Below are 15,154 nucleotides of genomic sequence, written 5' to 3'. Positions count from 1 at the left end.
CAAACGACACAAAGGCAGCTCTGCTAATTCCAGATGTGTGTGATGCACTGGGCTGCCATCTTGTAACGTTTGCAGCTTGTTGGTCACAAAGCTCCCTTTGACATAGCAATACTGAAGGTGGTCCGGGGACAGAATGGGCTCCGATTCTAAAATGTCCAAAGGAACCCAGACATCTTTGCCAATACACTGACCGAACTCTAAGACAAAAAAGCACGCAGGGATTCTTGGCTTCCGATGAGAGCTTAAAGCTGTGAGCTGCCAACTGAGATTTGAGGAAGGGTCTGCACTGCCACAGGGAGATAGCTGGCAGACACTTGGGCAACAAAAAAGGAGCAGGAGATGAAAAGTAAGCCAAGACGCAAGCAGAAAGTCGAAACAATTGGGCATTAAAACCACAAATCTGAGGCTCAAGAAATAGGCGAGTAGTCTACAAAACCATTTTTCACCACTTTTCAAAATGGCGGCACAACAGAAAATCGCAATAAGACATGAAATAATCGTAATATCCTCAACAACAGATTTCTCACTATAAAAAATTTTGAAAATAAGCTAATTAACATGAGAAAAAGCGAAAACAGGACAAAATCAGAGTTCATGTGGCACAACTCCTGGGACCACGCTGTTGTGTCGATCAAAATGGCAGCACTCACTAAAAAACAAGATGGTGGAATGACAAGTTTCAAAAGATCCAAAATCAACAAGGCTAGTGTGGTTCAGAGCCTGTTGAGTCCCACACAGCCATTCACAGCACTGCAAATTTGGTGCACTTGTGCAGCGTAGCTTCTAGTAGTGACACGTTAACAATGGGGCCGTTACTCACAACAAAGATACTCCAAATAGTGTCATCCAAACGCCCGAATCAGAAACCCTAATCGCAGTGCAGTCAATGAGTACGAGTCTCTAGTGGATCAAAACCTTTACATGTCATAGCGCTACGGCAAAGGCGTCATTTCATGTGGTGATCCTTAGGAGCCCAAATTTCAGTTCCACTCGGTGGCGTCATCCTGATCTTACATATGTTTGAAAGAACAGAACTGGCCGTTTTATGTCGCGCCGTTGCATTTTGTCCACGTCTGCCTCACATTCTGCCTTGTCCTTCTTGTCTCAGATCATCCCAGTGAACGATGAGGCCCCAGAGCTCAGAGTCGGACTAAAATCAGGCCTGGAGTGTCCTGAAGGTGGCCATGTCCTAATCACAGCTGACTTCCTGTACGCCACTGACGCCGACAGTGATGACGCCAAGCTAACCTTCATGCTGGCTCGCTCCCCCAGCTATGGTGTGGTGCACCGAGGTGGGCGCATGGTGGACAAGTTCTCCCAGCGAGATGTCATTCAAGGACTCATCTCCTATGTGCATACAGGTAAAGCCAAGACACTTTATTTTGTCTTCATGAAACAGCATTCATGCCATTGGCCACCTTGACCCTCGTTGTCAATAACAACATAGAGCCCACCTACTGATGATGTTACCAGTAAAATATAACAACATGAATAACTTGTTCAGATCCCCAAATACGGCACCCAGAGTGTTTTATTAGAGCATAAAGGTAGGAATTACAAGAGCCAGGGGGCCAGACCTGCGAAGAGTGCCAGCCAAGTGACCTGTCAGCCCAAGGCTGAGGTGCCCCGCTGTTGTAAACCCCGTTATTTCTGAACATTTTTTATACACTAATGTTTTGTGTTTCTAGTATTAGTTTATTTTTGTCAAGGGCCATTGCTGTTTTAAAGCTCTGCCATCGTGAGACATAAGATTGTCACATGCAGTGGACCTTTACTTGTGTTGCTCTCCTCTGAGATTTCTCTCACACTGCAACAACGAGCTGTTGTGTTAATCGAAATGGCAGCACCCACTAAAAATCAAGATGGTGCAGTGGTACATTTCAAAAGATCCAAAGTCATTCTTAGTGGTATGGAGAGCCAAACTGCACTCAGTGCTCCAGATGAAGCCTCACTGGGGTGTTCTGTAGCCCTAGTGTAACCTTCTCCTGGCTTGTGCTCCACGCATCATGGGTGCTGTATTGTCATGAGAGACACTACAGTAGCCTCCTAGATTATATTTTAATGGAGAACAAGATGAAATGCCCCTAAACTCTGCCACATAGCCTATTAACTTTGTCTTGTGTACCCACCTTGGCAGCCTCAGCAATTCTAAGCTGCTCATTTCTTGCACTGCAGCCCACCCAGTTTCCCACCACTGAGAGGACAACAAATTCTCCAGTTTCCCTACACCAACAGGGTTAGACAGGAAAGCCCCCTCAGCCCTTGGCAGTTATTAGAGTCAGTAAACACAAAGTGCTGTCAGCGAGATAATAAAAAAGTATTTCATCTACACCAGGATGAGTTTTCTTGCAGAGAAGCTAGGCATATCAAACGCTCGAAGATAAAGAGAGCAGTCGTACTACCTGAATGGTCCAAACGTTTTGTATAAGGTAGTAGGTCTTGAGCAGTTAGAGAGTCAGGCAGAGAGGTTTGCAGGCGGCTGAAGAACAGCAGACCCCCTTTGCAGATGACAAGTTTCAAAAGGAGACAATCCAGGAGAATCCAAGGAAGAGACGCTCTAACGCTCCCCATGATGACTGGTCACGTGAGATTTACAGAAACATGGCAATAGTTGCATCATGCTAAGACCAAAGAGCTTATGGCTTGTCAATGGATATGTTATGTGAGTGGATTCAATAATATGCTAACTGAGGAGGTGTCAGTCACGTATCCTGTGTCTTCTTACAAGCCTGTACTCACTGTTTGAGCTTTAAGCTTAAGCTAGAATAGTCTGTTAGCCACAGCACCACATACAGTAAGTCAATGCTTAAGGGGGCCTTTATTTTTGCATATATCAGAGTGCTTACCCCCAGAAGACACTTGGTCCTCCCAGACGTGTTGAATTTTTTTAGCTTTTTCCTATGACATCTACAGTTGTAGTCTATCTATACTAATAAAAGGCAAAGCCCTCACTCACTGACCGACCGACTGACTGACTGACTCACTGACTGACTGACTCACTCATCACTAATTCTCCAACTTCCCGTGTAGGTAGAAGGCTGACATTTGGCAGCTCATTCCTTACAGCTTACTTACAAAAGTTAGGCAGGTTTCATTTCGAAATTCTACACGTAACGGTCATAACGGTCAACAACTTCCGCCATGTTGAACTTTCTTATTTACGGCCCCATCTTCACGAAATTTGGTAGGCGGCTTCCCTCCGCTAACCGAAATCAATGTACGTACTTATTTCGGTGGTATGATGCCACTGTTGGCCGCCATATTGAACTTTTCAACGGTCTTTGTTACTTATGGGCCCATCTTCAAGAAATTTGGTACGCGGGTTCCCAATGCTAACTGAATCCTACTTACGTACACATATACGTCCATAGCCTGCAGCTCGGACACCGTGTGAGGCGGCGTTGGGTCCCCCATCCCAACGCCTCCCGCGTTGAATGACTGGACAGGTTCAAGGTGTGGACTGTTGACGGTACAGGAGATAATTAGACTACACAGGAGCACTAGAAGAGTGAAATGCTTAAGCCCTTCACCTATGGATCTGCATGTGAGTTGATGGCTGCCGCTGAATTGTTCGGTTGTCACTTTCAAGTGTACCGAAATGGCCAAATATTTTACACCTTTGGACAACCGCCAATGCCTCTTAAACATCTTAGACTCACAGGTGACGATTTCAGTAGTGGACACTTTGATGTTTATGAATGTTTAAACTCTCAAAAGCTGGATGTGATTTTATCGATGAAACTGGTTGTGTGCTTACAACGCTTGACAGATGCCAAATGTCACTTCAACAAAACAAGTCCTACAAATACTGTCGTCATTGAAACAAACCATGAAACTCAAACCGATTGTGACAGCAGCAATCCAAGCTGTGACATTTGAGACAAGATTACTGTTCACATGGCCGACTGTACGTTACATGCTCAAGAGTAAGCTCAGCACACAGCTTGGTCATATTACAACCGGAGGGCCGAACTCACAATGTGGTATACAAAGAGATCCTTAACAAATAATTAGTGGGATATTGTCCCTCAGGTTTAATTTTCTTCTTAATATAAATTTTAAGGCAGTACTTCGCCGCTGCGAAGCGTGGGTATTTTGCTAGTTTACCTATAAACTGCGTCTTATCTAAATGACACATCAGACGTGTAAAATATTATTACGTCTTGTGTAAGCATTATTTTAACACAGTGAGCAGTCCTCTATGACCCCGAGCTGCTTGTCATGAGCTGTTCTTCCAAGTGTCACACCTCTTATTGTGTACTCAGATCTAATATTTTTACTTCCCACATGTCATAGTCTACATTTTCTTATGATACATTTCATTGCCCACAAATCTGCCCAAGCCTGTATGCAGCCCATGTGTCCCTGCAATGATTCTGCTGATTCTTCTTGTCCCCCATCACAACGTCATCATTTCCCCCTGAAGTCTTCATTTCACCTTCCCATGCTGACGTTCACACATTAGAGCAGTGTTCATCAAAACTGGCTGTTTAGGCCCAAAAACTCACCATTTCTGTGCTCCTTATTCTGCAAAATAACATCAAGTCCAGATTTGAGGGTCCCTGTGCTCCTGTCCACCACACTACTTGGTCTCTTATTCCAGTTTGTGCAATTCTAACGTTTGTATGAAGTCTGTCCTTGATCAGTTTCCATTGGAGTCACTGGGTTCTTATAGTGTAGAAGAGCTCATCTTGACATGACAGCCAGGTTCCTCCATACTGATTTACTTTTGAATTTTAAGCCCTTCTTCATTTCCCGTTGGCTCAGCTCCTGCTCCTGTTCCTGCAGTCTTTTCCTCCGAGCTCAGATCTCTCAGTCCTTTAGTTGTTCCTTTCTGGACTCTCTCTAGTGCGTCTGTGAAGATCCACACTGCCCACGGCCCTCTAGCTGAGGCCGCACAAGTGTGTTGTTCAGCTTACATGTGCGCTCCTGGGACATGTACTGCGCTCATTGGAGACTCTCTATAACGTCAGTCATGTCACCTCCATTTGCTTTAAAGCTTCATTTCCCTCACTTACTCTCTAATGCCTTTAATCAGCCCAGGTGCTCTCCACTATTCTTTCTGCACCACTGCTCTGTTCTCTTCTCAACATGGAGACCCAAAGCCACATGCAGTACTGCACGTGAGGCCACAATGGTGCATTGTATACTCCGTAGGTTAATCGAGAACACAGCTGACATGACATGCGTCTTGTCTCCATTGTCACTCTTTCATTCAGGTTGATTCTCTTTATTTTCCTCCTGCCTCTCAGCACCAGCTTTTGAGGTTTTCTTGCTTCTATCTTTCGTACTTCTTCATCCTATGGCCTTGCACGGCCAGGTGCATCCTGAAGCTTTTTATTTATTTATAAAAAACTCCACTAAGAAATGTTTAATTTGTCATAATCGTTGTCTGAAAATGTCCCCTACCTCTTAACGTGAAATTCGTAGAATATACAGAGTTCATGCCAGTCTGTGGTTGCCTTCTCAGTCTTGGCTTTTTTTCCACAGGTGGCGAGGTTGGGCCGAGTCCCTGCCTGGATACCCTCACCTTGATTGTGTCGGATGGAGAAGCAGGCACAGTGGTCAGCTGCTGCCTAGAGGACGCCGTCCCCCCTCCTGTTCCTTTACATGGGTCACTTCCTGTCTATGACCTCAATGTCACAGTTCTGCCTGTCAACAACCAGGCCCCTACCATTACTGTAGGTAAGGACCCAGTGGTCGCATTAAGTGACGCACACAGTCCGATTGCACAGAGCAGGTCACTTCTGTGTTGTCCCACATTCTGAATTTCTCTTTCCTTTTGCATCTGTTTAAACCAAACCATCTTGACATAATTGTGTTTAGTGTCAGCCCCAATCTTTCATTTTAAACCACAGTTGGGGTGCTGTCATGTCTAAGGAATTTGTCACAGTGTGCCTAACGGTGGGATGGGAGGGTAAGAAAACTAGGAGATGACTGAGCCAAAAAGGGTCTGAGAAAAGCAGCCAAGCATAGGGCCACAATACACACTAAAAGAATCCTAATAATTAATAATATTCACGATTAAAGGCCTCGCTAATCTAATAAATGACTAACTCATTTAAGGTCACTTTCCCAGACAGTTCCTCCACATGGGTGATCGTGCGTGTGAGTCCCTACTGGTCCCTGTGCACTCTGGGAGTCACAGATTACACCTGCTCTTCACACTGGTTTGCCTCTTGATTTGGGCCTCTCTGACCATGAAGCACTTGTTATTGCTGTCCCTCTAGCTCTTCTGGAACTGGTCCTCCCCCATTCCATCCACATTAGAAGGTCTCGTTGACCACTGGATCTCAGCAGTCATGCAGCACTGGACAGCTGACTGGCTCCTTTGAAACATTAGATTTACTGTAAGTGTGTTTTAATTCTGAAGAGAACGTCATGCGAGTCGGGCCTAACTGGGCCACAGGGCTTACAGCGATGGGCCAAGTGCAGCCAAGACAGTACACTGTGGCAGAATAGTAAAGAGGAGACATGATAACCCAAGGGTTTTGTTTTCTGTAGTTAATAAACCGGGCCTAATCACTTCGTCCACTTCTTCCATGATAAAATTAAAAGCCTAAATAATTCAACTAACACAAACCCGTCCTCCTTTTATATCCCCCTTTGTTTTCCCTATTCATAGAGCTGCTTTTCCACATCTTCACCAGTCTGCTGGGTAAACTGGACCGCATCTCCACCACACTTATCAAATCCTGCTGTCATGCTGTAATCCAAAGTGTTGTGACAATAATGAACAGATCCCTTGGCCACCGGGCCTGTGTGCCAGCTACTTTGAAAATCGCATCTGTAACTGCATGTGTAAAGCCGGGCTTGATGCTGGCTACTGAAGGTCCAGTTCATCAACGGGCACTCGGGGAGGGCCTCAAGGCTCCGTCCTCAGGCCTCTGCTCTTCACTGTCTACTTGCTGCCCCTTGGCTATCTTATCCATATTTTTTATGTAGATCTATTTCAGTGCTAGAAGTTTGCTTAACTCACAACTTGCCTCAGTGAAATTACAACCTGGCAGGGAGAGAATTCTGTAAAGTGAAACTGCAACAAACCCAGAGTCCCACTGATTGGCACTAAAGCTCAGCTTAAGAACATGAGCTCCTTTTCAGTGTCTCTTGTTTTGGTGTCATTTGTGATTCCTCCCTGTCATCTTCTACCCACATAAACCACATTAAGAATCTTTCTTTCTTACTCCGACCTTTGTAGTGTATCCAGTTCATTTCCATAGCTGAGAAACGTGTCCATGCTTTTATTACACCCCACATCAAGTACTGGCAGGTGCCACTTGTAATTTGCTATCGGGGCTCCAATTGGTTCAGAACTCCTCACAGAGCGGCAACGATGAGCGAGCCCATCACGACCACCCTGCTGTGCTGTCTAAATTCAAGTAATAACTGATGAAGCCCGCAGATAATACTTGTGACCCAAAGTAGCCGGCGCTCAGTGGGCGATGGAGCCCTTAGCTACATAGTGCCCAGAGTGACCTCCCGAAATTCATGAGAACAGCTGACTTGATCCATTCGTTTAAAAAACAAGTTCAAACGCGTTTGTGCAGACACTAAGCCTGGCATTCTGACTCTTCTTTCCCTTTGCCCTCTCTGTCTGGATTTGTTATTTCTTCACAGTTTTCTTGCAGTATTTTGTATTTCAGTTCTGATGTATTTATTGTCTTCTATTTCAAAATTCTGTATATCCTGGGTTTATCTTTCTTTAGTGTTTACTAGCGACTGGGAGCCCAACTGACTCGGGCTACAAATTCTACGTTTGTGAAATCCATACTTTCTCTGCAAAGAATTATTTGTTTTTTTAAGTCCTTGAAATGATTTTATTATCATGGCATTGATTTGTGATTAAAATAGACCTTTTCGGCCGATGTAATGAAGAGCTTCCTGTTTAAACGGGGCTGCGAGACGTGAACTCGCACCTCATTTGATTTTTTCCGCCAAACAAATTTTCAAAACAAACCGTATTTTATGACTCTAATCAGAGTCGGAGTAATAATTATGTTTATTTTAGATCTGAGATCGGCTAAAATTTAAACAATGACCGTTGTTAATACCCAGCCGTCACTACTAAGTTTGCCAATAGATGTCAGAAGGACGGACGCCAAAACCGAACTGCCCAAAGATAGATTTCGACGTACCAAGCAAATGGCAATACGTTCTAAATCACTTGCGGTTCTGGAGCTGTCAAAGGGTTTAAGTCAGTCGACGATGTTAGCCCTGGAAAGTACACCTCGCCAAAGCAACGTTCCAAAAAGCAACCGAATTTACTGTTATCTGCTCGAACCAACACCGACTTACAATACTCGGCCGTCCAGCGGCGTCACTGAAGCATTCGAACATTCTTAGCCAATCAGGCAATACTGCGTCCGCATGTGCCATGTGATGTTCTAACTACAGAGGCAGAGTCCCATTGCATGGTTCTAACTTGTATTGAGTCGAGGTATTGACGCGAACACCATACATACGGAGAGTATCAAATTATATAGAAGGATATCCCTTGTTGTCCTTTGTGAATTTCCAAGAAGCACTTTGAGGGTCCTATGAAAATAAAATGTACTCTTATTTATTATTATAAATGGTGGATTGAAGACATGATGGATGTTCTCAAAAGTCAAAATCAGGCCTGTAAGGTAACAGTTAGCTAGCCTCACAAGCTCCCAGCAAGCCTTTTTAACGTTGTGATTAAATCACCTGAAGTCGTACGTTCTCACTTCACAGAGTTCGTGATTCATGGCTTTCATGTGCCAGGTCCTTATCAGCCAAAGTTGACTAAAAAGGCCAACAGAAAATTGTCAAGCACACCAGCAGCCTGTGAAAGCCTTCCCTGTCCTGCCAGTGCGGCACACCATTCAGTTTATCGATGGAAAGCAGATGGACGTCACCCCTGGGGAATGCCATGTTTCAGCCTGGATGGGCTTTGCCTGTGCCCAGCCACACAGCTGGACAGGATTAGGAGCAAGAAGTATTAGAGCAGGGTAAGACGGCAAGAGATGTACCCTGACGATGCGCTGCATCCGGCGGGCATCAGCCGTGGCCCAGACAATGCGCCAAACACCATTGTGTGCTGTGCCGCTTGAATTAAAAGAGAACAAAAATGCACAATGCATACTTTTCTTGGCTTTTCCACAGATAGTCAGTTTATCTTGTCTTTCCTGCTTTGGCTATTGTTTGTTTCTTCTGGGATGCCCGGTGCTGTGCAGTTCCATCAGTGGCATACTCGCAATTTATTATTTATCACAGAATTAAATGGCAGCAGATGCCAATGTGTCTTTATCAGCATTCAGGTGGCAGGAGGCTGGCCGCATTCCAGGTGGTGTTTGCAGTGGGGCAGGAGCCAAGTCGGGGGGCGGGGGGTGCCAACAAGTCTGTAGCGCAGACACTGCTTGCTGGTGTTTTTGGTAGATAGATATACTGGCAAGTAAAGACTAATACTGTCATATTTAGAGTAACTGGTGCAAGTCCATGACTGTCGGCCACTTCTCTATCTGTCATATCCTTTGTTCCTTTCGTATCTGTCTGTCCTTTTATTTATTTATTTTGTATGCGCTGTCTTTGTCTGCCTTTCTCTCCATTAACTTGTTCCTTTCCTATCCAGCTTGCTATCGTCAGATATGATATTTAATAGATAGGGGCACTCTCCAAAAAGAAAATCACAAGAAGGACGAAGGGAAAGCAACCAACCCTTGTCTCAGAATAACAGAGCCTTACGTGTAATATTTAAGTTATTAAATTAAATCAAGAAAGTTCACAATCGTCCAGAACAGCCCAAGATTTTCAAAAGTATATCAGAAGAATTATAAATTAGAAAGCAAACCTAAAATCTTCCAAACCAATCCAGTCCAAAGTCTCAAATCCCTGAAACAAAAGCAATAATTTGAAAAACCAAAAGCACCCAAAATGCAGGAAGACCAGCTGACCACTCAGCGGGGGTCCGAGGCCTTGGGTGGAGTCACTTGAGGGTCGTGAGGAGAGGGGCCGGGACAAGGGAGTGGGAGGAAATTACAAATCGTGCAAACCAAAGAGCCTGCACTAGGGCTGTCGCTGACTTTGTAAACTTGGCACTTGGCACTTGACGATGGCATGTATATTTGTTGTGATGTTAAGGTGCTGCCCTGTCTCGTTTGTGTAGATGTTTGTTTGTTTGGTTGGTTGGTTTGAAGTTTGTGTTGAATTTACTCCCATTTGGCTCTTTTTGTTTCGATTTCCCTCAAATATAAAGTACATTCCAGTACTAATAACTCTAATAACAGCCACCTTAGCCCACATTTCTCTCCTTCCTAGGCGACATGTTCATAGTGGATGAAGGCTCTTCCTCAGCTTTGTTGCCAGTATTCCTTCAGGCCTCCGATGAAGACACCTTCCCAGAAGCACTCATCTTTCTTGTTGGCACTTCTCCACAATATGGCTACTTGGAAAATACCCTTCCATCACCTGGACATGAGAAGAGCAATGCTGGGCTCAGTATTGGTAAGGCATCTCCTGGTCTTGGTCACTTCTGCATCACTTTAACATACTGTATGTAGGCACAGGATCATCCTGAGTTGTCCTTCAGTTGTCGCCCATCCATTCCCTTTAAGGTGTGTTCTTGGCTTAGTTCTCTATGGCCAGAGACACCTAAGCCCCTGGGTGTCAAATCACTGTGCAAAGACCGGAGGGCGGGGACCTGAGAGGCTCTTGAAAGCTTAAAAATCAAAACTGTGGAGATCTCCTGAAACAAACTTTTAAAGACATGAAGCTGGCTGGCTGGGCAGGAAGGCAGCTTTCCACTGGTGCCCCATGTGCTGGGTGACTGAGTGGCAGCAGGAGAGGAGTAAATGGGAGCCTCGTGCAGCCACAAGAGCTTGCCATGGTTTAGGTGATGGTGGGTGAAAGAAGTGACAGGGACCTCTGCTCCTGTTCACTTCGTATGGGAGCTGTGCCCTAAAAATGACGTGTCTGCCCTTTGTTTTCCTAACTAACTAGCGGTGCAGGACTTTTGGTGGCACGTCCGCATGTGATACGATTTGTCTACTTAAGATTTGTACGGTGGCGCAGTGGGTAGTGCTGCTGCCTCGCAGTAAGGAGACCCCTAAGGGTTCACTTCCCGGGTCCTCCCTGCGTGGAGTTTGCATGTTCTCCCCGTGTCTGCGTGAGTTTCCTGCCTCAGTCCACAGACATGCAGGTTAGGTGCATTGGCAATCCTAAATTGTCCCACGTTTGTGTGTGTACGCGCCCCCTGCAGTGGGTTGGCTCCCTTCCCGGGGTTTATTTCCTGCCTTGCTCCTTGTGTTGGCTGGGATTGGCTCCAACAGACCCCCTTGACCCTGTAGTTAGGATATAGCGGGTTGGATAATGGATGGATGGGAGATTTGTACTTTCTAACATTTCCTGTAGCTGGTTTATCATCTAAAGTGACGTACCATCTGAATTACAGCCCCATGCCTAAGACACGCCAAGGGGGTTTCACCACATTATTCCTTCTAAGGTCCTCTATGCTCAGCCCGGCCTTCATGTCTGGTCTCCAGTCAGAGTAATATGATGCACGAGTGTGCAGGCAGGGTGCCAGCCTAGTGGCAGTACAGACAGTAAGTGGCATACTCCCCATTAAGCCCATCACATGTCTTCACTGGTGGAGGACACAGGACAGCTTAGATAGTACGGCCTTGACATGACTGAGGCCAATTGTCCTCTCCTGTCTTCCCCCACACATCACAGCAGTGAAGTCTGATCCATGTTCTTCTCGGTCAAGTCTGCGTGGTCCAGTTTGGGCTCAGTAGACCAGGCCCACCCTGGACATGACACCAGTAAGAGTTTGCGTATCTGATGGTTTTCATTGCCACCTCCCAATGCCTTCACTGCGGGTTATGCACTTGCGTGTCCTACTCATTGCAAGTTCAAGTACACGAGTGTCCATCATTCAGAGGGCGTGCCAGACCCTCCAGAGGTGGGTTTCTTGGTTAGAGTTGGAGGCTTAAGGAAAGGATTATAAGAGATGTTGTCTGACCAACTGCATGTCCAGCCTCTTTCAGCTTGCAGCACCTCAAAGATGGACACATCAACTACGTCCAGTCTCGTCACAAGGGCGTTGAGCCAACGGCAGACCATTTCACAGTGTCCGTGAGCGATGGCGTCCACAACTCTATGGCCGTCCCTTTCTATGTCATCATCAGCCCCAAGAATGACGAGAGGCCTTGGCTCCTGCTGGGCAACATGACGGTCAGTATTGGCTAATGGCTGCTCTTTTCTTTTCTGACATAGTAGTAAGTAACGTGATGACACTTAGATGCCCATTACAGTGTGAAAATTGAGAGTGGAGGGCGATGGCGCTGACCTGGGGGTCTGATGACAGGAAGGGCCCGTCACCAACACACACAGTCCTGGCTGTGTCTGTTAGTTACATTAGAAAAGAATTGGTAAGCGGGCCTCTGCCTAGCCAGGGAGGTGGCAGAGTGGGAGTCGTTTGTTTCATTGTACAGGGCTGATTATGGTGGGCATAACAATCTAAGGAATGCCTTTAAATAAGTGAATGGAAATATCGTCTGAGTCATTGGCATGGGTTACCAATACCTGTGTGTGTGTGTGCGCGAGCAAGTGAGCATAAGCATACCCACCGACAGACTGGCATCCTGTGCAGAAATGGATGGGTGGATTCTGAAGATAAGAGTAGATAGAGACGCAGTGTCACCCGGCATAAATGTGACGCAGATGTTAGGAGATGGGCGACTCGTTCCCGTCCACCTTTCGCCAGGCTGTTCCTCTTGGTGCCTTTCATGTGTTGCAAAGGCATAAGACTCGGGAGCAGAGGGGCGTCCCTAGTGGCACTGGTGAGGTACTGCAGTGAAGCATTTTTATCAGGGTGCGCCAACCGAACTCGAGGCAAGAGACGTCTCTTCTGTCCCTCACTTATCTGCTGAACACCTCTGTCAAGTTCACCTCGGGCTCTGCCGTTTATTAGCACTGAAAACACTCGGCCAAATGAAATGTGATTTTTCAATCAACACCTTTGGAGATGTGCTAATTGTTCTATTAGCACCAGTGGCTGCTGCCCACTGCCGCCTGTGCTCTGCTTGCACACTTTTCCTCTCGTGGCCTCCATTTGCCAGCTTTAATTGTGCAGCTGCCTCGGCTCCAGTCTGTTCTCTGAATGCAGCTTCTGGCGTCCCGCCGTCCAGCCTGAAGTACACCAGCTACAAAGACGGCCACAAGTTCTCCGGTTTGAACGTCGTGAGCTCTGGGTGCCCCCAAGTGGGCGCCACTGGCACTCTGTTTTGTAATCATTCTACACATGACGCAATGCTCTGGCACTTACAAACTAATAGTCTGCTGAGCATCCATGATTTGAGGTGCCTTCTTGTGACCGTGTCCATTGGTGGCATCTGCTGAGTTAGGAACAGGTTTTTTAACGGCTCCACGGGCACAACTGTGTTTTTGGCACACATGCTTGCCTTCTTGGTCTCCATGTTGGTTCAGTTTGCTGACCTCTTCGTGGCTTTTATTATACACTGCCAGCTTCTGCTGCCAGTGCCATAGCCGCTGGCAGCGTTACAATTCTGTCACTAGCTTTGTCTCTACATAAAACTCGTAAGTCAGGCTTTTACCAAAAGTAAGGCTGCCATCTTCTCGTGACACCCCAAATTTAGGAGCCATGTGCTGGTAACCAAGGCACCACAAAATGGAGGGGCCTGCAATCAGAAACCTTAAACGGAGTAAATTGTTAAACATGAACAATGTTGTTAAGTCAGTAAATAAGGAGACGATCAGCCCAAAATCACATTTTATATTTGATTGAGAGACGCCAGAACAAAAGGGCCAAAGCAGCGCCATAACACATCGCTCAGTCTTTCTGAAGTCTGATGCCAGGTTATGCATACCCCCCTTTTTCAGACAGCAGTGTGATGACCCTGTGACTCAGATGGAGATGTCGTTACACACAAGGCGGAGGTGCTGGCTTTGTCACAGCCTCACGAGGACACAACACCCACATCAGGCCTGCTCTCAACCCGGAACCCAGTTTTTGTTCACTTTTTGTTGAGGCATTTAACATCACAGAATTGTATGCCTGATATGTTTGGATTTTCATTTTATTAATGTTATGTTCTGGTGTTTGTGGCACCCGTTACAATGTCCTGTCACCCAAAGTCGATAGGTGCCATGTCCAGAGAATACAGCATGTACAACTCTGTGTTTCTGGCCCTCTAATCTCACGCATCGCAGACATTAACTTGGACTTTTGCTTAGCGTTTTGATTTGTGGTGAAGAATTTGTTCTGATTGTACGGTGGGTTGACCTCCCACTGCTCCCAGTCCTTAAAGTTGCCCTTAACTGACCCTTGTGCACAACTGGTACCAGGTACACCTCACTAAGTAAACCGGGCCACCGAAAGTCAAAAGCAGGCCTTCACACCTTTAAAATGGCTGGAGTTTATAAATTGCCAAAGGCAGAGTGAAACTCCTGGCCCAAGTAACAGAACAAAATTCATTAATAATTAAAGAGCAATTAACCTAAGATTTAAAAAGACTGAACAAGCAGAAAGGATCAAAAGGATGCCTGCAGGAGGTGAGCCAAAAGAGAGTAAATCCAATTTAGCAAATCTAAAGATCGTATTCCTAGCTAAGAGCAAAATTAGAAAAAGCATAGCGACGAGTACTTGAAAAGTGAAATGAAGAAGAAGAGCGAACAGGAAGTTGGTGCCTCAGCCGTGACACTGAGGTTTTATATACTGAAGAGGCTGTGGGCGGGGAATGCACTGCAGCATCAGGAGGCTCCACCCCTCAGACGAGGCACACATGGAAACAAAAGAGCAAGAACCAATTAAATGGAAATTCCTAACAAACATGCAATAATGAAGAATTAAACACAAAGGAAAGAAAACAACAGCAGGCTTACAAACAAAAAAGAATAAAAAATAAATAAATACAGGCACAAAGATAAGTACCTAGAAAATACAAGCAGTGCCAAGTGAGCAAAGAGCAATAAAATGAAGAACACGCACTAGAGGCCAGGATGAGACCCTGGGTACCACCACCCCACCCCCCATACCACTACCGTTGTTGGCATGAACAGCAGTGCAAACTTGTGGGCACGGGTTTTACATTGAGGACCGCCCCCAAACCCCCACACTCATGTCTTCGCTGTTACCTCTCACTTTTTTTCATTTCTATCCACCATCCCAGAATTC

The 15,154-nt window shown here is 45.9% G+C and overlaps 1 protein-coding gene across 3 annotated transcripts in view; it reads left to right on the top strand.

The window, feature by feature from the left end:
• The window catches only part of frem1b (Fras1 related extracellular matrix 1b), a 124,781-nt gene that overhangs the window by 69,563 nt on the left and 40,064 nt on the right, over window positions 1-15,154 (top strand). For all 3 annotated transcript variants that reach the window (XM_039767223.1, XM_039767222.1, XM_039767224.1), the window contains exons 16-19: window positions 1,109-1,361; window positions 5,491-5,685; window positions 10,279-10,464; window positions 11,996-12,192. In XM_039767223.1, the coding sequence (XP_039623157.1) occupies window positions 1,109-1,361; window positions 5,491-5,685; window positions 10,279-10,464; window positions 11,996-12,192 (831 nt within the window). The remainder of the gene's footprint in view (window positions 1-1,108; window positions 1,362-5,490; window positions 5,686-10,278; window positions 10,465-11,995; window positions 12,193-15,154) is intronic.

Source organism: Polypterus senegalus, chromosome 10, assembly GCF_016835505.1.
Source record: "Polypterus senegalus isolate Bchr_013 chromosome 10, ASM1683550v1, whole genome shotgun sequence".
Classification (NCBI taxonomy): domain Eukaryota; kingdom Metazoa; phylum Chordata; class Cladistia; order Polypteriformes; family Polypteridae; genus Polypterus; species Polypterus senegalus.
The sequence above is the reverse complement of the archived record's forward strand: the minus strand, read 5'-3'. Positions and strand labels throughout refer to the sequence as shown.